The sequence below is a fragment of the Podarcis bocagei genome (assembly GCF_964188305.1).
Source record: "Podarcis bocagei genome assembly, chromosome: 2".
NCBI lineage: Eukaryota > Metazoa > Chordata > Lepidosauria > Squamata > Lacertidae > Podarcis > Podarcis bocagei.
In genome coordinates, this window is record NC_138126.1 from 61,656,029 (window position 1) to 61,679,067 (window position 23,039).

Here is a 23,039-nt window from a genome sequence, read left to right on the forward strand (position 1 = left end):
AGTGGAATCATTAACTTTAATAACTGTGCAGTTGTAAATGTGAATTATTTTTCATTTTCAGTAAAAATAATATATATATTTTCAAAGTTGAAATACTGATATTATGAACTATCATTAAGTGATCAATATGTCAAGTTTTTGAAGATATTCCTAATTTTATAGGGTTGGATCCAGGCATGTCCTACAGCTGAGGGGCTCCTTTGGTTTGTAGAGGGGACTCCAATCCAGCACAAATTCATGTTGGAGCAAACTGGCAAATTGGATCAGAGGAGTAGGCAGGATCCTGTTCTGGCCCACCAACTGTAGGCCACTTTTGAGAGGTGGGCAAGACTTGCCCACCTGTTAACAAACAACCTGACACTATATATCCTATAACTTCAAAGAAAGAATCAGAGTTGCACTTAAGTACCCCAATTCTTCCCTTTTTTGTTGCAGCCCAAACTTGAATTCAAGCTGCAGCTGCAAAGATTCCTGCTATATGTAAGCCCTGCTTTCAGCAGTGATCAGCTGCACCCAAAAACTCCTGAGTAAAACCACTCCCAGCAGGGCTTGCATTTGGTGCCATATTTAAAAAGCACCAAACACTGGATGGGGAGTTCCCCATCCCTCTAGAGCAGATTTTTATGGGGCTGCAGAGAGGAAGAGGAGGAATCTCCTTTAATCCATTAGCGCATGAGTGTAATTTCACTCATGGCAAATAAGGATCTAGCCCATAAAGTTATTAATACATATTTGCTTAACTTCCACAAGTGAGGAAAACAGTGGTTCAGTTAGGACTGCAGAAACCATTTAAAAATTATTCTGATACTTAATGCCAGTATAGGCACAATGTTAACTTGCAGTAGGTAAATGTCATTAATGTCAGATCTCTATATTTTGGTGTGGGACTTGAAAAGAAGGAATGATTTATAAAACCTAAGTCACTGTGTTCATTGTAATTGAAAAGCTGACATAAGTCACCAAAATAACACACTGAAAGCAAGTTTTGTTCTGTCTTAAGTCTTTAATTTAGAAAGCTAACGTAGCATTTGGCAGCTGGCAACAGCTTACCTCATGCACTTAATTTAACAACAGGAAGCAGCTTTTTAACTCTCTCATAACTTTTTTCCATAGTTCTTCCTATCACCTGATGGATACCAGAAAAAGTATTCTGCAAATCTAGCAGAGTGTAAATATATTGCTTTTAGCTTTTTAAAACTTAATTGTCCCCTTGTTTGCAACAGGTTGCAAAACATCTTAAAGCCTACTCTTTTAGTGGTTGAAAAGCAGATAGATCTGAAGGAAGGAGGGGAAGAGCTCATTGTATGAAATTAATGACTGAGGTAGTTTCCTTGTGTTGCCTGTGTATAGGACAGATTGTATATTTTTAGCACAAGTATCACAAATTCTCAGAGAAACATCTTCCATTGCATATTTCATAATCTAGTCTTCTAATTTATTTCTGCATTTTTCTTAAGCCTAACACACACACCTGTTTTTTAGCTGTCTGCAAGTTATGCCTCTGCTGCTTCAATTTTGCATGTAAATATTTGTGTAAAATCGTTTGCACCTGAAAAATTCAAAAAGCTCAAAGAAGCTTAATTCATGACAATTCATTATTGATGTATGTGGAATTATGGCAGGCAGCAAAAAAAAATTATCCATCTTGGATACTGTCAACTAAGAACCTGAAAATTGCCTTGGTTTTTGATGTTTTAATACAACACAGCCTTGAAAATCTACAAGTTACTAGGTCACCCTGCCTTCATATACTTGTGTTAGTCACTTGTGGTTTAAAACAAATTTACAAAAATTACATGGCCACCTGGAGACAATGCTTAACTTTCCACATCAACCAAGCAAGTGGCTGTTTATATGCCTAATGTGACACTTGTTAACGAGATGGATAAGAATCTCAATATGGAGACAATTAGGCTTTATTCCTGCACATACTTAAGTTATATATTCCCTCCACAAAAAATCCATTATGTATTCATTTTTATGCAAACTTAAGACTTTGACCCAAAGAAATCTCTGTGTTAAAAAAGAATCCTTTAAAAAATTCCTCAGTTGCTTAAACACAATAGTGTGAAATTGTACTTCAATTTTCTGATAAAATGTTCTGGCAAGCTGAAAATGGTGATGTGGGACAAGCTGACTGTTCTTTTGCAGACTATTAAGACTTAAAAGCATTGAGCTTTGGGCATTGAGCTTCAGACTTATAGCTTCCCTTTCAGTCTGTACTGCCCAGGTCTTTCTTCTCTGCTATCAAATGTTACATGAAAGTATACATATTTTCTCTTTCATTTTTCAGGGAACTATAAATTGCTGTATTCAGCGCTACATTCATAATGCTTGCATTGGTTTGTATCATTGCATAGAAATAGACAATTTGCAGGCCAAGAAGTGGTACTCTAGATGGTTCAGTGATGTCTCCTAGGCCTAGATGGAATATTCTCTAAACAAGAACAAGAATACAGTATATCAGTTGTGTGTTCTCATGCTGAACTCCCTAAGCAACTTAGGGTACTGATTTTTCATTGTCTGAAAATAGCTTTGGCAAGGGATTATTGATGGGTCACAAAGTTTAATTTGGAGGCAGGCCTTTTTTTCCTCTTAAGTCAACTAGCAAATAGATAAAATCATTCAAACCCCCCAGTTTTTGTGATAGTGACACAGCCCTTTTAGTTTCACTGAAATTTGCTGAGTAATCATCATCTTAGGGTTAAATAAAACCCATTACCCTTCCACACAGAAATTCAGAAGTCTTTTCTCCAGAATGTTATATTGTGTTATATGTAGCTTAGAAGTAGCAGATCTTGGAGCACTTAAGGAGAAACAGCAGTAAAGAACAGTGGTGACCTCATGGCTATTTTTGTATTCAAGTGTGCTTGTTCCAAAAAAGACAAGCCATGGGAAATGTATGTATCCATGACCTTCGTTTGTTCCTAAATGGAAACAGGCCTCTAATATTGGAATGAAGCAACATACTTAAAAGCAACATTTTAAAAACTTGAAAAATTCTTGAATACAAGATTCAAAGGTACGAATGTAATTGATTATAGCATTGCTTTTGTCTCTGACCAGGTTGCTGAACAAGCAACATTCTTGGGACTTAATATTGCCAAAATACTTTCAAATGCTGCAGAACACAGAATGTCTTCAGGTATTTGTTCCAGGAATGCAGTCTGAGAGTCTGCCAAGTGTGTTGCTTGCTCCTGCAACATGGTGACATGTACAAATGAAATCATGCATTTTCAAACATTTATCAATCAAGGAACAACCATGTGAAAGTTCAAGTGTCTTTCAGTTCAAACAAATTTTCCATTTTCTGAAGTTAATGAAACAAAAATGAAAGTTTTTGGGAACTACAGATCTTCCAGACAGTAGAGAAGTTGTTATTTTTCAATATTGGTGTATTTTGCTTGAAGGCTATAAATGGAATAAAGGATAAAATACAAAGAGCCAGTGGTGTCGTGGTCAGGCCAGAATATAAAACCAGGACATGGAGGACCAGGGTTCAAATTCTGCCTTGGCCATGAAGCTCCCTATGTGACATTGGGCCAGTCCCTCTCTCAGCCTAACCACCTCACAGGATTGTTGGGAGGATAAAATGGAGAAGAGGGAAAAACATATACACCACCTTGAGGTGCTTGGAGGAAAGGTGGGGTGTAAATAGAATCATAAATTTAAAATAAATAAATGAAAGAAAGAAAGAGAAAATCATAGAATTATAGAGTTGAAAGGTGTGGATCCCGAGGGCCATCCAGTCAAACCTCTTTTAGTGCAGGAATCTCAATTAAAGCATAATAGAATCATAGAATTTTAGAGTTGGAAAGAACAGTTCAATGTGGTTTTAATCCATAGGTCTTGGACTCCATAGTGTTCTAATCACAAATTCTTGGGGGAAATCCATTGTCTAGATATGGCCCAATTTGATAAAATAATACCAGTGCAAAAGTGTTCTAATTTTTCTTTTCCGAAAAGATTCCTGTCTTGAGTTTCTTAGCAATCTCTGTATCAGCAGAATTCAGCAGCAACTTGGATCAATCATAATTTACCTCCTACTGCTTAAGACTGGCTGCATATTTCTAGAAAGAGCATAAAAACTAAAAACAATTTCAGGCCAAGTAATGGCTTTGGATGGTGCTTTCATAGAGCAGATTAACAAACATTCATAAAAGAGATATAATAGTCACTTCATTTTCTAGAAAGGGGAAAAGCAATAAGTGGATTGCCTATCTTGGACTTCATTCTCACCAACAGAGAAGAACTGGTCAGTAAAGGAAGTAGTGGAACCTTGGGAGGAAGTGATCATTTCCTTTTGGGATTCATTATACAGAGGAAAGGGAAAGCTGAGTATAGTTGGACATGCACTCTTGACTTTTAAAATTTTGAATTCTAAAAGCATAATGAACTATACTGGCTGAGATCCCATGGTCAGAAATACTCAAAGAATGGGTCATGATAGATGGAGTTTCTTTAAAAAGATGTTTGAAGGCACAACCACAAACAATTCCAACAAACAAGTATAGTAGGAGGTGCCTAAAGAAACCAGTGGGGGGCATAAGGAACTTTCAGATGAGCTGAGATTTAAAGGGGACTTGTTTAAGAAGAGGAAGAAGGGGCAGATTGTAAAGGAAGAGTATAAATAAGTAGCCAGTGCTTGCAGAGAGAAGGTCAGGCAGGCTAAAGCTCAGAAACAAGCACAGAATTACAAGAGAGGTTAAAAATAATAAGAGGGGTTTTATGGCTATGTTTGAAGCAATAGAAAGAACAAGGAAGTAGTAGGTCCTCTGCGTGGATAATACAGAGAAATGCTATTGGATGACAGAGAGAAAGCAGAACTGTTCAACATCTATTTTGTCTTCACCCAAAAAGAAAGCAGTGCCCAACGTGGTGATAACATCTTAGTTTTTCACACACAAAAATCTGAAAGACAGGGGCTTCATGGCTTCAAAATGTCCTTACTTTTATATTACTGGCACTGTACATATGTATCAGTGGGTTTTTCCAATTGATTTTTACACTTGACCCTGCATTCTGGGTTTGGAGTGTATCTAGTGTTCAACTGACTCCTTTGTCAATGGGCTAAGCGCTGCATTTGTATTTACTGTTACAAATCACCATAAAATCATAACAATGAGCTATGAGAACCTGGCACTTGAAATTTATTTTTTCCTTCTCAGTGTATCTTACTGGATATTTCTAAATTATCCTGTGTAGTTCAGCAATGTCGTGTAGGTCTGATACCAGTATGACTACATCAGATTTTGCCTTTGCTGCAATCCTATCCCCCTGTATCTGAGTGTAAGCCCTGTTGAATTCAATAGGACTTAATTCTGAGTAGGCATGATTAGGATTACACTACTTGTGGATAGGGCAGTAGTAAATGTGCACAATGGTTCTTTGACTTCAGTGCCTATGAATCCATATGACAGTCACTAGGTGACTCAGAAGGATCTGGCTCAGTATTGCCATGACTGGATGCTTCCCAAGCTGCTCCATCTCTGCATCTAGGTTTTTGCTTGAGTCTTGTTTTTGTAATTCTGCAGTGCAAAGATTTTTCAGAAATCATACTTCAGTTGTGTGTAAATCCAGTATTAATCTCTAATTATGTGATCATAAGTAAGGAAAGTTCAGTTTGCCCCTAAATTGTTTAGGATTTTCAGAGGCAGAAAGATCCAAGACCACAGGAATGGATCACTTTCCTCTTGCTTTAAGCTTGCTGTCTGAATCTCTCATATTAGACAGTTTGGTAGCTATGTGTATATTATTTCCTGTTGGTCGACTGGGCTGCAGAGAGAGCTGCGTCATGGCACTCTTGGGATGGCTATTAGAAACTGCTAGGATTTCAGAAAATGTCTTCACTGTAACCCTTCCATGGAAAATAGTTTCTGATTCATGTTCTGCAGGGTTACCTTCCACTCTTCCATTCCACTCCTGAGGCTTGCCAGGCTAATTGTTTTGTTCTTCTAAAAAGAATCTTATGAAACTGTGAAGACACAGGCAATGCAATACAATGAGATATAGAAACGAGTTTACTTGTTAAGGATTACTGCAGTTTATAAGAAAATAAGTATTTTTTACTTAATAATGTGTTTCATGTAATAAAAAATACAATTAGATTAATTCTTCTTTATTATACAAAAGTATTGGACACTGAACAATAGAACAGTTGTATTAACATTTAAGAAAAAAGAAAGAAATGAGATTCTTAATAAAAATGTTAGATGTTGTGAAGCTGTAACTGAAACCATAGCAACTTAAAGGGGAGACCACTCTTAATCTTGGGTGGGGGAAATGCAGTGTAGTTGGCTCTTGATAGATGTGGAGTAAGGGAATAAGTTACCAGTGTTAGTTGGGTGTGGGGAGGTACACATCCATTTTATATATTTACAATTGGAGTCTCAAGCTTAAGGCCCGGGGGTTTTAAAGTTCTTTTGGGTTCCAAATACAGCCTGCAGCATCCCAAAAACTGTACACAAATTACTGAACTATCTTCACAGTTAGAAATTACAGTTTAGAAATGTTCACAGTATGAATCAGGAGTGGTTGCTAATGCACGCCTCAGCATCAGAGTTGTCCATGACTACTTTAAAATTAGCATTGTTGGTGTGAAAAGTGTAGGACATGGCTAGGCAACCTAAGGCCCCGGGGGGGCAGATCCGACCCAATCACCTTCTAAATCTGGCCCGCGGACAGTCCGGGAATCAGCATGTTTTTACATGAGTAGAATGTGTGCTTTTATTTAAAATGCATCTCTGGGTTATTTGTTGGGCCTGCCTGGTGTTTATACATGTGTATAATATGTGCTTTTATTTAAAATGCATCTCTGGGTTATTTGTTGGGGCATAGGAATTCGTTCATTTCTTTTTTTCAAAATATATTCCGGCCCCCCACAAGGTTTGAGGGACAGTGGACCAGCCCCCTGCTGAAAAAGTTGGCTGCCCCATGGTATAGGAGGGTGGGATGCAGTGCAGGTGAGCAGAAAACTCTGGAATCGGCAGTCTTGTCAGCTTTTCCAGCCAAGAGGGAATAATAGCCTGCAGCATCCCTACCACACTGCCATAGAAAAATCATAATTTCTGTTAGATTTTTAATCATCAATGTGTTTCTTTTTGCAGCAATGGCAGCCATTCGGAAAAAGCTGGTTATAGTGGGTGATGGTGCCTGCGGCAAGACCTGTCTGCTCATTGTATTTAGTAAAGACCAGTTCCCTGAAGTATATGTTCCCACGGTATTTGAAAACTATGTAGCAGATATTGAAGTTGATGGAAAACAGGTGAGTCTGCACTTCTGCCACTAGGACATCACCTGCATCTGTTCTACAGAGTATATAGTTAGCAGAAATGAATCTATAGTTAGAGATCAATATCATGGATTGAATCCTGAGTCTCACTTCTGCAAATGAAAAGGCTTCTTCCATCTAGGAGAACTGAGTAGGTTTCTGCTGAGGAAAGGGGTTGAGATTTTCAGTTAACTTTTCACGCACCCCACACTGCCTTCTACAGAGGCAGGATACACTCCCTTTTCCACCATGGAGACTATCCCATTAGCAAAATTCTGCTCACATGAAATCTGAATCCATCCCAAGGAAACTTGATGAATCTATGGGCATGTGTTTACAATGGGGGGGTGGTTCTCTAAAGAGTTCATATATGGTTGCTCCTCTGTGTAAATAGCACTCTCACTAAATAGAAGGTTTGACTAGCTTAATGTTAGATTGCCCCCTTTCAAATCATTTGGATGAAATTGAAGGGTATTTGTTCTGTTCTCAGTTACATGCTGCTAAAGTTAATGAAAGGATATCTTAGAAACAGCTTAAAATGTTGTACATTCAGTGGGTTAGCATTGGAACAAACTGTTTTGCCAATTAAAATTTGGTGTGGATGCCTCTTTTGCGCAGAGTGCAGCACATAGCAGCATTTTTAAAAAAGAAGTGTGTAGAAGTAATGAAAAGCAGAACTGAATCTGTTTTATTCTTGATCATCAGACTTTATTTGAAACCAAGCTAAATTTTGTAAGTTTTTTTATTTTTAAAATTTAATGTATTTATAAACCACTTAAGACAGTCCCTAAGCTATTTACAGAATAACAAATACAATATATAGCAATGAAACTTGAGATGCTACGATATTTAACGCAGTACAATATTAAACATAAATACAATATTTTGCAATAAACAATAAAATCCTAAAATGCAAAAGTATAGCAGGTCACTTTGAAGCACCTTTAGAGTCCGGGATCCCTTCTTCAGCCTCACACTTGCCAAGGCACATCCTGACTCGCAAAGTGATACAGTCATACCCAAATTCTGCCTTACAGATACACAAATCATACAATGCCTACTACTAATTCAATATCACCCTCCCCATTCTACTCCCACACCTTACATTGCTTCACCAAAACAGCTGCAAGGCTTTCAGAAACAACAGTATGTATGTGTGCCATTTATATGTGGATTTTAAATACAGGATATTCCTTTTAAACTACAGAAGAATTTATTATCCTACTGCACAGCAGTATTAGCAGTTTCTACGTAAAGGGGAAAACTGGTTATATGAATACAATCTTGGTCTCTCTTTTCTTTACCCCAGAGAAATCCTGCCAAGTTTTCCTTTTCTTCTACCATGCCCTGTATTTAAGTCTGTCACTCCAGTGGCAGTTTTGTGAGAATGGCATTTGCACAGAATTGTTTTCAGTCTTGGTGCTCCTTCTCACTTCTTTGTACATGAGTGTAGGTACAAAAAGTGCATGCCTCGTGTCAGCTTGCAATGACTTCATTGTGAGTTAAATTGCAACTCTCCCCTCTAGCAAGCAGGGCAGAGGGGAGGTGAATCTGATCAACAACTGCATGATTTATTTGGAGGAAAAAACCTCTGCTATCTCACCCATTTGAAAGCATGAAACGGTCTGCCTTTTTAGTACACTGAACTGACTTTTCCCTGTGAAGTGATACTTTGATACAAAGTTTCCACAGTGCCTGACTACTGTATATCATAAGAAGAAATAGCATAAACTGGGCAACTGTGGCAATTTGAAGTTATAAGTCTTTAGCAACATTGACTTTGACTGTGTTAATCTCCTTTTTTTACATCTTGGACTGTCTCCTTTGTTCTTGTATTTGGAAATTTCGTTCTATGGCCATTTTGATTTGCTCCCTCTAGAGGATAAAGTAAAGTTTGGCACGGCCTAAGACAGTGGAATTTTCCAAGGGAGAATAAATCCCGTGGGAATTGACCTTGACATGAGTGGCCCGCAAGAAGAGATAGTTACAAGAGCCAAGATTAAGCAACAACAACAACAACAACAGCTGCAGCTGCAACAGGCAAAGAAAAGAGGCTCAATCTCAGGCGCAACAGCCGGATTAGCAGGAACAACAGGACAAGACAAAGGAGCAGCCGTTTCTATGGAAGCTGTGACAGAAGCCCTGCTCAAGATAAACCAGACTCTGGAGTCTTTGACAAAACAGACTTCAGAGAACACACAAAAATTAACAGAAATATCAGCAAGATTAAATCAGAATACAGAATCTATAAATAAATTGGTGGAGGAAAACGCCACCACGCGCCAAATTGCCGAAGAGGCCAAAGCCACTGCTGGAGAGACACAGGAGAAATTAGAGCCGCTTGCCAAGAAGGTCTATGAGCATGATGCAACTTTGGCCTTGTGGGAGTTACAGAGGAAAGAGAGAAACTTAAAATTAAGACTGATTCCGGAGAATGAAAGAGACAACCTTGTGGAATATTTGACACGGGAGTTTGCGGATTGCTGGGACCTTGAGGAAGACGAATTCAAAATCACGACTGCCTTTAGACTGGGTAAAAAGCAAGATAGAAAGACACCGAGAGATTGTCTGATTACACTCAGATCCAAGGAGGAAAGAGATAAAATATTAGGACTACACTTTGAAAAGGCCTTGCAAATTGGAAATTCAGCTGTACAGATCTTTAAAGACATACCAAAATACATTTTGGATTTAAGAAACTTCTACAAGGACTTGGTTCTTTTGCTAAAGAAAAATTCTATCCGCTTCAGGTGGGAGTTCCCACAAGGACTGTCATTTGACTACAAGGCAAAGAAAGTGAAAATAAAGACAATTCAAGATAAAGACAAATTTTTGGCAAGATACCAGGAGGACCTACAGAAGGGGACTGTGGACGTACTTGCAGAACAGAGGAGAGCACTGGATATCCTGAATCTCTCGATTGGACAAAAACCACCACCATCAGAAGAAGAGCAACAACTTGGAGCTGTTGGAGGAGCCCTAAGAAAATAGCAAGATGGCTCTGCAATTCCTTAGCTGGAATTGTAATGGGCTCAATGGGCCTTTGAAGAGAAGACAAGTATTTCATATATTGAATAGAGAACAACTGGACTTGATATGTTTACAAGAAACTCACATAACCAGAGCCCACAGGAGATTACTTACAAATAAAAGGCTAGGACAAGAATTTATTTCATCAGACAAAGTAAAGAAGAGAGGAGTGGTAATATATGTGAAGGAGAAATGGACTCCAAAAATGATATTCAAAGATGAACAAGGGAGATATCTGGCTGTGGAGATACAAGTACAAGGAGAAAAATTCCTAGTTGTTGGAATTTATGCACCAAATGAAGGCAAATCTGACTTCTTTAAGAGACTTCATGAAATTTTGATGGACTATCTGGATTACAATATGATAATCATGGGAGACATGAATGGCGTGGTCTCCACTAATATGGACAAGGCACAAAGACTAACAGTCACCAAAGAAGGGAGACTCCCTAAGACTTTTTTCGAAATGACTGAAAATATGGATTTGATAGACATTTGGAGAACAAGGAACCCTCTGGAGAGAGAGGGAACCTTTTTCTCCCAAGCAATGATGACCTGGACCAGAATTGATCAAATCTGGGTTACTAGTGGAATGGCTCCAAAGATTAAGAAAGTGGAAATCTGCCCAAAAACTTGCTCCGACCATAACGCCGTGAAGATGGAGATGAAACTCACAATAACTGGTCAATTTAGATGGAGAATGAATGACACCCTCTTTCGAGATAAGGAGATTCTCACGAAGGCCCAAAAGACCCTAAAAGACTATTTTGAAATAAATTTGAGGACCGACGTGGAGAAAAGAGTGATCTGGGACGCAAGTAAAGCGGTTATGAGAGGATTTCTGATTCAACAAAATTCAATAAAGAGGAAAAAACAAAATGAGAAAAAAGAGAAGATTTTGGAAATGATAAAGGAAGGAGAGAGGAAATTAAGAACGAAACCAAAGTCTCAGGATATTTTAAGAGAGATCAAGTTATATCAAACACAATATATGGAATTGATGAACCAAGAGATTGAATGGAAGATAAAGCAAATGAAGCAAAAGACTTTTGAATCAGCAAATAAATGTGGCAAACTTTTGGCATGGCAACTGAAGAAAAGGCAGAAACTAAATACAGTTACAAGCCTAGAGGTGGATGGAAAGAACATATCTAAACCCAATGAAATTAGAAATTGCTTTTTAAGTTATTTCAAAAAACTCTACACTCAAGGCCCGCAAAATGAAGAAGATATAGACAAATTCCTTGGAAGATATGGACTACAAAACATCTCTCATCAAAGTAAGATGGACCTGAACCAGAGAATCTCAGAACAAGAGATAGAGGCTGCCATTCAGAATATGCAACTGGGCAAATCTCCGGGACCAGATGGACTGACTTCCAGATACTACAAATCGCTGAAGGAATGGTTGATTCAACCACTAAGAGAAGTTTGTAATGAGATCCTTGAGGGAAAAAGGGCACCTGAATCGTGGAAAGAGGCATATATTTCACTCATACCAAAGTCAGAGACTGAAAAGACCCAACTTAAGAACTACCGCCCAATATCACTGCTTAATGTGGATTACAAAATTTTTGCAGACATTTTGGCAAAAAGATTTAAAAGAGTCTTGATGGAGAAGATTCATAGAGACCAAGCAGGCTTTCTCCCTAAAAGACACCTAGCAGATAATGTAAGGAATGTAATAGACATCTTGGAAAAGCTGGAGGTGAATATAAACACTAAAGCAGTATTGATCTTTGTGGATGCGGAGAAAGCCTTTGATAATATTTCTTGGAGTTTTATGAGGAAGAATCTTCATGGGATGGGGGTAGGCCAGGGTTTTGAGAATGGTATGGCTGCAATATATTCTGAACAAAAAGCTAAACTGATTGTAAATAATGTTGTGACTGAGGAACTTAAGATAGAAAAAGGAACACGACAGGGGTGCCAAATTTCCCCATTACTTTTCATTTCAGTTCTGGAGGTGTTGCTGAGTATGATAAGAAATAACCAGCAGGTCAAAGGTGTGCAGGTCGGAGCTAAACATTATAAGTTAAGAGCGTATGCAGATGACCTAGTATTGACTTTGCAAGAGCCAAGCACTAGTACGAAAAAGGTCCTAGAAATAATACAACAATTTGGCCAGGTAGCTGGATTTAAGTTGAACAAGCAAAAAACTAAAGTTTTAGGGAAAAACCTAACAGATATGGAAAAGGAGAAATTTCAAGAGGAAACAGGTTTGACTGTGGTCAAGAAGGTGAAATACCTAGGGGTTTATTTAACATCTAAGAATGTGAATTTGTATAAGGACAACTATGAAAAATGTTGGTCAGAAATTAAAAAAGACCTAGAAATATGGTCAAATTTGAAACTGTCAATGTTAGGCCGAATTGCAGTAATTAAAATGAATGTATTGCCTAGAATGTTATTTCTGTTTCAGACCTTGCAGATTCTCGACAAGATGGAATGTTTTAAGAGGTGGCACAAAGACATTTCGAAATTTGTCTGGCAGGGCAAAAAACCCAGAATAAAGTTTAAAATACTGACTGACGCTAAAGAAAGAGGGGGTTTTGCCCTGCCGGACCTAAAATTGTACTATGAGGCAGCAGCTTTTTGCTGGCTGAAAGAATGGATGCTCCTCGAGAACACGGACATCTTGGATCTGGAAGGTTTCAATAATGCTTTCGGTTGGCATGCATATCTTTGGTATGACAAAGTTAACAGTACCTTTAAAAATCACATTGTTAGAAAAGCATTATTTAATGTTTGGATAAGATATAAAGACCTATTGGAAAATAAAACCCCTAGATGGGTGTCACCAGTGGAGGCCAAAGCAGTGAAGAAACTCAATATGGAGGTCGGATGGCCGAAGTATTGGGAAATCTTAGAACAGGATGGAGATAAGTTCAAACTACAAAGTCAGGAGAAATTGAAGCATAAAGTAGAAAGTTGGTTTCAATATCGCCAAATAATGGAATTTTTTAAACAGGATAGGAAAATCGGTTTCCAGGTGGAAAAATCAAAACTAGAGACCGAATTGTTAGAACCCAATACTAAGAATTTATCTAGAATGTACAACTTATTGTTGAAATGGAACACACAGGATGAAACAGTTAAATCGGCTATGATTAAGTGGGCTCAGGATGTTGGACATAACATTATGTCAGCTGACTGGGAATGGTTATGGAACACCGGTATTAAATTTACGGCATGTAATGCCTTAAAGGAAAACATCATGAAAATGGTTTACAGGTGGTACATGACCCCAGTCAAGCTGGCAAAAATCTATCATTTGCCCGATAATAAATGTTGGAAGTGTAAAGAGACTGAAGGTACTTTCTATCACCTTTGGTGGACATGCCCGAAGATAAAGGCCTTCTGGGAAATGATCTATAACGAAATGAAAAAGGTACTTAAATGTACCTTTTCTAAAAAACCAGAGGCCTTTCTCTTGGGCATCGTCGGCCAATTGGTGACAAAGAAAGATAGAACTTTCTTTATGTATGCCACAACTGCAGCAAGAATACTCATCGCAAAGTATTGGAAGACACAAGATTTACCCACTTTGGAAGAATGGCAGATGAAAGTGATGGACTATATGACACTGGCCGAGATGACAGGCAGAATCCGTGATCAACGAAAAGAGACGGTGGAAGAAGAATGGAGAAAATTTAAAAGCTATCTTAAGGACCACTATAAACTTAATGAATGCTAAAATGTTGTGGTTTCCAGAAGCAAAAGGGTACAGGGATACAAGGCTAGATCATAAAAGAGGACTAAGTTGACAGAGATTAGAAAGTAACAATTGGGAGTTGCTAGTTGAAATATGGACATTGGGATGCAGAGAGGGGGGGTATGGGGAAGTCCAAGAAAAGAGGTTTATGAAAATATGTTTGAAACTATTCGTGTATGTTTGTCACTTTTTGTGTTTGTCTGTTTTTCTTAGAAATGTTGTAAAACCAATAAAAATTTTATAAAAAAAAAAAGAGAATTAAAAGCACTGAAACTGTTTGTGGGTTTTCTTTTGTTTTTTAAACCTTTTATCCTGCTTTTAGGCAAGACTTAAAGTGGTTTACAATTAACCATATTTCAGTCAAACATTCATAAAACTCAAAATACTCAATTATATCTAAAAACTATAAAACAGCATAAGACAAAATGGTCATTTAAAACTGTAACCCAATGATCAGCATCCTTAATTAACCTCCAGAAGCCAGAATGAATTTAGGCTGACTGAAAATATCAAAGATTGGCTTGCCTGATATCACTCAGCACCGAGTTCCATAATTTAGGATGGGGGGTGTGTCCAGAAAAAAGGCCCAGTTCTGTTTGCCTACTTGCAATTCCTTTTTATGTTCATGTTTATAAAAATACAATTGATACTGATTCTCCCCCATTTCCTTTAATGTAAGGTACTTCAAGCAAACATCTATTATCACAGTCATATTTGGTAGTAATCGAAACCTGCAATCGGCAATGCAGTTTTATAAAATCTTGCTAACAGTGAAACTCTGAGCAATACAGCTAAACACTCAAATCCATTTTTTCTAACTAGCGGAGACCGAGCAAATAGGTGGATATTCTTTTTTCAAAGAGAAGCTCTGGAAATCTGCTCAGGGCCAATATAAAAAAGGCCTTTGCTCCTTGCACAGCTCTTCTCACCACTGTTGAAAGTAGCATATGGAACAGTGTATTATTTCTTTTTAAATGAGAGAGTGCTTTAATGGAGAGGGACATGCTCTGAAATCTCAGGACAAGAACTTTTAACACCACCCTGACAAGCCTTATCTATTAAGGTACCTTCTTTTATTGACTGAATGCCCTTATTCTTCCTGTAGGTGGAGCTGGCCTTATGGGATACAGCAGGACAAGAAGACTATGATAGACTTAGGCCTCTTTCATACCCTGACACCGACGTTATACTTATGTGTTTTTCAATTGATAGTCCTGATAGTTTAGGTAAGTAGTTAAAACTAAATTCATGTCATGTCCTCTAAATTACTGCATTGCTAGCTAGCAGGATGTCTATACTATATATAAGCTAAAACTTCAGAGAACTTGCGTTTTCAATGAAATATTAGTTCTTCGGGGAGGGAATCTCATTTCTTAATCATAGCTGTGAACAAAGCGTATTAAAAGATTGCTATTGTGAAGGTAGGCAAGTTTTTTGTGACGGTAGGAAAGGAGGCTAATGTCAAGGACAAAACAGTTAGAGAATTCAACGTTTCTGTGTCTAAAACTGAGCTGGGAGAAACATTAATTTCCCTGATGTGATGAAGTTTGATCTTGATCACATTTTATTCCACAAGAGGCAAGTTCATTTCTCTTTAAATGCTATTCAATTTCAATGCAGATATGCGTGGGAATAGTTTGTTAACCAAGGGTATCTGTAACTTTAACGGGGGGAAATATGTTTTACTTAGCTGAACATACTTTTGAGAGAATATGCAAAAATATAAAATACATATTTCTAAGGGCAGTATTTCTTCCATAAATCCAGTTATAACTACTCTAAACTTGCTCCAAAATGTACTGTTTAGTGATTAATGGAAATTCATCATTGGTTCAGCAGAAAGAGAATTTTAAGACTTCGTTCTTCTACAGATCTTGCCAAGTGACTTAAATCAAGGAATGGTAGCAGGCTGAGATTCATAATGTTCCTTTCTGCCTTGTTTACTAGCTGAAACAGACTAGTGGCAGAGAAATGGTGGCAGAAGGTGGGGAAACTGCTATGGATTCGGTCTTAGCCAAATTAGAGAATGTTGGAGGGAAAATATATTCCATTAGGATAAGCTACTTGAGAGCTGCCAAAATGGAAACTGGAATCCATTGGAACCAGTGCAAGGATCACACCTAGGAAGGGGGGAGGATCCTGACTGCTCTCACTAACTGCTAACAGCTGGGAAAATCCCAAATGGCCTCTTGTTTGGGATCTTTAAACACTGGTGTCTAGCATTTTGAGAGCCCAGCCAGTAAGGCTGGTGAGGGATATGGGAAAATGAGCTCCCATGGAAATTTGCTGTACATGTGTTACCTTAACCTTTTTTTTTCCAAGTGAATTTTTATTGTTTTCCTTACATATTCTTTTCCAACAAATTGTAATAGCACCATACATTCCCTTTGACTCTGCCGAGTCGTGACCCCCCTCCCTTCCCACAACTGGTATATTTATTCGCTTTCCATCACGCACATCATTCTCATATTAGTACTATTGTACATTGGAGGTATTATGTCGATCCTGCTAGTGTCTTGACCTCTTTACAATAATTCTTTAAATATTCAATAAATTTACTCCAGTTATTTTGGTATCTTTGATCTCCCTGGTCCCGGATCCTCCCTGACAGTTTGGCAAGTTCATGTGTTACCTTAATCTTGACTGAAGATTGATTTTCTGATGTGAGGGTTTTTTTTATTTCAGAAAACATTCCAGAGAAGTGGACTCCAGAGGTGAAACACTTCTGCCCCAACGTACCAATCATCCTGGTAGGAAATAAGAAGGATTTGAGGAATGATGAACACACAAGGCGGGAACTGGCCAAGATGAAGCAGGCAAGTCTTTTTTCCATTTCCATGCAGTATCTGTTAAAATCATCCATGAAACTCACTGTGTGACCATGGGTCAATCCCTCAAGCTAACCTTCCTCACAGGGTTGCTGTGAGGATGACATGGGGGGAAATAGACTCAAGAATGCCACCATGAGCTCCTGGGAGGAAAGGTGTAATGGCTATACTGATGGATGAATAAACAAAATTAAAAGGCTTTCTCTTGCCTGCCTGCCGACAATTTTGAATTGTTGGGAGGAGACCAGGTTTGGAATTGCAAAAAAAGAAGCCTGACCTAAAAATGAAAGTGAAAAGAACATGTGACACAATCAGGATCTCCAGGCCTGCAAACATTAGACTTTACATGTAGGTCCCCAGCAAATCCAGTGTGCAGCTATCTGCTAGGACAAGCTTTCCTTAGGTGGATGTGCAGACAAGGTGCAATCCGTGATCCTGTATTTGGTATCCTGAGTTCTCATCTGAATCATCCCCCATGCCATCCTCCTTTTTGTAATAGCATTTTAAGTTTGCCCAAGTGTTTGAGTATTTTTATCTTCACATCAACCCTTTAAAGTAGATAGATAATAGTGTAATTTTAGCAAAGCAATTGAAATAAAAGTACTAGCAGCACTTTAAAGACTGACACATTTATTACAGCATAAGCTTTTGGGGGCTAAAGCCCACTTCATGTCCGCAGCACATGCAGGCCCCCCCTTTTGAGGACACATGATTAGAAATTCAGTTATTTATTGTCAAAGCGCTCCTAAGCTTCAAGAATCACCTGCACTGCTCCTGCTAAATAGGTAGCTAGGCATCTCCTCTTTCACGCCTGTGCTCCGATCCAGACAACAGTGTAGCCATGCCTCCATCAGCACATTTAAGCCCCCTTAAATGAATTTCATCCCTGCTACCAAACCTTCAAAGATTCATCTCTAGTAATTGCATCTTGTCAGGAGACAGTACAGAAGAGTCTGCCTGGCTTTCCTGAGTTGGAAATAGCAACATTCTATTATGCCTTTGGACAACTAAACAGAAGTATAATAAAACTGTATAATTGCAAATAGTTTACAGTATTTTTATTTTTCATGGCGTGGGCACATTCCCTGGTCTGTCTCTCTACCCAGCTGGCCAAATCTAACTGTTCAGTGGCATATACTGGTCCATCGCCAGAATTCCATAGTGCAGTACTAGATTTCCTGAGCTGGGCAAGCAATGTGCTGTGGTAAGAAAACTGCCACAGGTACAAAGGGACATTTCATATGTTGCTGCAGTAATATGATTGCTTCTAAAGCAAGATCATCACATGGAAAGTTCCGTGTCGGCATCGTGCCTACCTGGGCTTGCTTTGTGGAGCAGCTTTAGGATCTAAAGTTTAGGTCATTGTCTCAGTATTTTTTTCAGTATTCTAGATGTTGGAGAAACGTTATTGACTACTTGATGCTAAAACTTTATGCCCTTTTCTTTAGTAAAAATGCTTGCTCACTGTGAGGAAGCCTAGTGTTACGGGTGCAGAGGGATTCACTGTTAGACAGAGATATTTATCTGCCTCTTGGTAACATCCTGCAATATGAATAAATTAGGTTTCTCGACTCCTATGTCCTTTTAAACTGCACATCTATACCTGACATTTCTCTAAAAGCCCAACAAATTCTTAAGTTCATTTAAATCACTAAGATGTGTGTTGCAACATGTCACTAACTTATAAAACAACTGTCACCTGAGCAGTAGCTGGGACATTATCTAGTCCCCCTTTTCTGCTACACATACTGAGGAATAATGCAGCAAATAAATGATCTCATAATTTTTCTCTTTAAGGAAGAAGAGAACCACAGGGAATAGAACGTAGGTTTTAAGATTCAAGTTTTTGATGGCTTACTTGCACTGACTGCTGCACTATGAAATCTACTGGTACTGTACCAAACCATTTTTAAGTGTTCACTTCAATTTTAGAAGGCCTCACTTTGCTAGAAGAGCATTGCCAGAAATTTATTCCCTTCAAAATAGCAGCAGAGAATCAGGGGCTTGCATCTGAAGATAAAAACCAAAATGGTCCGTCTTCCTTCCTTTTGAACGATGTTAATTGTTTTTGTGTTTGTACAGGAGCCAGTGAAACCTGAAGAGGGCAGGGATATGGCAAACCGCATTGGTGCTTTTGGATACATGGAGTGCAGTGCAAAGACCAAAGACGGTGTGAGGGAAGTTTTTGAAATGGCCACTAGAGCTGCTTTACAAGCCCGACGTGGCAAGAAAAAATCCGGGTGCCTTCTCTTGTAAAGCACGGCCAGGGGAAGATGGCTGAAGCAGCGCCCTGCACTCGATAAATTTTTGAAGTGCTGTTTATTAATCTTAGTGTATGATTACCAGCCTTTTTCATTTATCTATAATTTACTTAAGAGATTTAAAATTGAGTCTTGCTACCAGTATTTAGAAGCCAACCATGATTTTTTTATAACGGTCTGCATCAAATACATCTGTGCACACAAGGGTTAACTTCAACATTCCTTTAACAAAACTCTCTCTGCACTTGCAGGATATGCCAGGCGCTAATTCAAGACAATTCTCTAACTTCTTGCTTTTTTTTAGAAATGGGGAGGGGAAAGCTGGTAACACTGAGAATTGGGCTGTAACTACTTCATAACTAACATGTTCTAGCCTATTGAGGCACAACAGACATGGCTGTGGATGAGGTCCTGAGTAACTTCAGTATTTTCACATTTGATTTCTTCCCCCCCCCCCCCCCCCGATTCTGTACTCAAAGGCTCCGAAGTGTAAAATTGGTGGTTGGAAAATGTGATTATCCTGAAATGACCAAAGTCCCATCCAGCTATGAAAAGTGACAGTTCTGTGGTTTCATGTTAGTTACCTTATAGTTACTGTGTAATTAGTGCCACTTAAATGTATGTTACCAAAAATAAATCTATATACCCCAGCCTAGATGTAGTATTTTTTGTATAATTGGATTTCCTAATACTGTTGCTTGTAACTTCTGTGTAAGGTGTTCTGGGTTTTTTAATAGTGTATTGCAAAATAAAGTCAAATGGAGATTGATGCCCTTTCCCCATTTGTAATTGTCCAACCCATTTGTATGACTTAAACATGCCCAGAAAGCTCATCTTAATACCTCCTTTGGAGCAAGGGAAAAGCAGCTGTTTTACAGTCAAGGTAACTGAATGTTTCAGAAGCTTTAAGTTAACCCCTGCTGAATCCAGCTCCACGCTGAAAATGCAATTTCTTGTTAATCTGCTGGCCAAATTCCCATCCTGTGAACATCTTGCTGTTCTGCAGCAAACTAAACTCTCTTCTGTATTTCCTGTTTCCAACAACTAATAAAATAAAGGCAGTTTTCTAAGCTCCCTGTATTCTGGTGTTTGTGTTCTTCGCTGTGTAGAAGCTTGTGTTCAGGGTGGAACAGAGTGAATTTAAAAAGAAAGCCAACACTCATCTTTTTGTCTATAATTGTCAGCAGCAGAATATAACAACCCTACTTTTAAATATGAAGATGTGTAACTTGCTCCTGAATATCCAGCGGCTGGGCTCTTGGCTAGTGCTGGCAACTTGATACCAGTACTCCTAGCAAGCTGCCTAAGCAGGTATGAAGGTGGGGTAAAGCAGAGCAGTGCCTTTTCCTCAAGAAGGATCCATGCTTGCATTGCCAGGTTAAAACATGTCTACACAAGAGAAGATAACTGCACAGCAAAGTTTCTGGCAAATGGTCATCTTAATGCGCACCATGCAGCAAATACTGTTACTCAACATCAGAGAAAAAAAGTTGGGCACCCTAAATAATAATAATAATAAATTTTATTTATACTCCACCCTCCCCAGCTCAGGGCGGCTAACAAGCAATAATAAAAACAAGTTGAATGAATACAACTTAAAAACAAGATTAAAATACAACATTAAAACATTAAAGGGGGAAATGTCAAAGTTCTTTAGCATTATCGCACAGGTTTGTATATTTAACTATACAAGCGCATAAGGTAACTAAAGAGCTGTAATGCATATCTACTGTCAGATTATTTTCCATATATGCTAAAAGCTTTAGCATATGTAAATACCAGTGCACTTTTGCAACTGCTTCTAATTTGTGTTGCTGCATCTGTCTTCAGCTATGTCTGTCCTTTGATACATGGTCACAAATGATCACCCCAAACTTTCCTTCTCCCCTTCCTAGAGAATGTTTGGGGTTGCCAAAAAGGAAGCATCCTAATTGTGCCTTTCTCCCTGCTGCACCATCTCATCAGTCCAGTGGCAAAAGCATGCAATGCTCTAATTTTGCTTGCCATAAAGCAGGGGTCCTCAGACTTTTTCAGCAGGGAGCCGGTCCACTGTCAGACCTTGTTGGTAGCCAGACTATATTTTTGAAAAAAATGAATTCCTATGCACATTGCACATACTGTATTTGTAGTGCACAAAAAACAAGAAAAACAATACAATATTTAAAACGAAGAACAATTTTAATCAACATAAACATAACAATACAATATTTAAAATACTTAAAATAACCAAGATGCATTTTAAAAGGACACATTCCATACAAGAGCACCAGACAGGCCCCACAAATAACCCAGAGATGCATTTTAAATAACAGAACACATTTTACTCAGGTAAGCCACCCACCCCGACTCTCCCCTCCCTTCTCCACAGTACCAGACGAGCCCGGTGGCTGCTTACCTGTGTCTTGCGAGCGGCACAGGCTGGCAGCAGTGGGATGATGAGTGGCACGTGAAAGGGCTCCGGAGAGGGGCTGGCAGCAACGAATCCCGAATTGAGCCTGCTTACAGTGGCAGCCACTCGAGTGCTAACGCTGCTGCTGCTGCTGGCACCAACAAAGTCAAGCTCCCTTCCTCTAGGCAGGGCGGGGAGAAGCCAGAAGGAGGGAGGGAGGAGGCGCCGGCGCCATGTGAGGGAGAAGGAAATAATGCATCTGCAGTCTGAACAATCAGATCCACGCAGTGATTCCCAGACCGTCCGTGGACCAGATTTAGAAGCCTGTGGGCCTTAGTTTGCCGACCCTTGCCATAAAGTCTGCACGTTGCTTTTATTGCGTTGTCTGCTAAATACAGAATTAAAATACATTCTCAGTTATGTATGACCCATAGTGTTTTAGGTTTGCTTCTTGAACAGCAGCTCTGCGACACTTTGTCCCATGTGGCAGGACTTTTAAAACTGAGGGAAACTTCAGAAGCAGTTTGATACTGCAAGGGAATCTGCTGTTGACAAAGGGTTTAAATAGACAAACAAACCCAAATAGTCATGTGGGCAAGCCTAAAGAACCTCACAGGTGCTTGCAGAATCTTGCCTTTGCAACATGTAAAGTTAGTATGTTCAATGTGTGTACAAAATACACTTTATAATTTGTCAATCTCTTCCAGACATTACCTCAGAATATCGCTGTGCCTCAGCAATGATACCAAGGTGATGTAAGAATAATTTGATACTTTTCAGTTTCAGTGAATGACGCATTAACATTATCTCTAACCAAGATGGGGTGCATCCAAAAGAGAAAAGGGCACAGGGATATTCCATCATTTGCATATCACAGTAATTATTATTTCCATCTTCCATTTTGTGCATGGAAAATATTGTCAACTCTTAGTCATCCACGTTCATGTGAAACCATTTTAAAAAGCTGTATTTCAACCTCCGCTAGTCCTCAGTTGTGTGATATTGACACTCCCTTTCGGTGATAAATATTGTGTACAGCATTCAGTTTATGAAATACTGAATAGGCACTGTGTTGTTTATGTTCTCAGATTCCTAATACTTTCCAACATACTTGTTTTTATTTGAATAATTTATATCTTGTTTTTCTCCATTGAAAAAGAACCCAATGCAGCTTTCAAAAACAAGATCAGTTTGTTTTTAAAGTCAGATTACAAAACAAATAAAAACTGCCACCATTCATCTTTATCACAGTGTGAGCTGGAAAAACGTTGCAGGCTGTTTTTTACATTTCACACAATGCATAACTTTGGCAGCTTTCTGCCACAGGTGTGGCAAGGGCCACCAATCTGGCTGGTTTTCAAGTGGTGTTAATGCAAACCTATGGTGGGCAGGTCAGTTATTAGGTGTTTGCCATGCAAGCTAAACAGGCTCAGGGGAGAGGGTACTTCATGCTCTGCTATGGGCTTCCTTGACACATGTGCTTGGGAACATGATGCTGTACCTGTAGTGTGATCCAGTGGAACTCCTGTAACCAGACTGAGGAAGA

The 23,039-nt window shown here is 38.9% G+C and overlaps 1 protein-coding gene across 1 annotated transcript in view; it reads left to right on the plus strand.

Moving 5' to 3' along the window:
* The window catches only part of RHOA (ras homolog family member A), a 32,493-nt gene extending 12,319 nt beyond the window's left edge, over positions 1–20,174 (plus strand). The window contains exons 2-5 of the mRNA XM_081185930.1: positions 7,107–7,264; positions 15,121–15,241; positions 16,701–16,831; positions 18,926–20,174. Of these exons, the coding sequence (XP_081042056.1) occupies positions 7,109–7,264; positions 15,121–15,241; positions 16,701–16,831; positions 18,926–19,099 (582 nt within the window). The 5' untranslated portion in view covers positions 7,107–7,108 and the 3' untranslated portion in view covers positions 19,100–20,174. The remainder of the gene's footprint in view (positions 1–7,106; positions 7,265–15,120; positions 15,242–16,700; positions 16,832–18,925) is intronic.
* Positions 20,175–23,039: the final 2,865 nt, after the last annotated feature.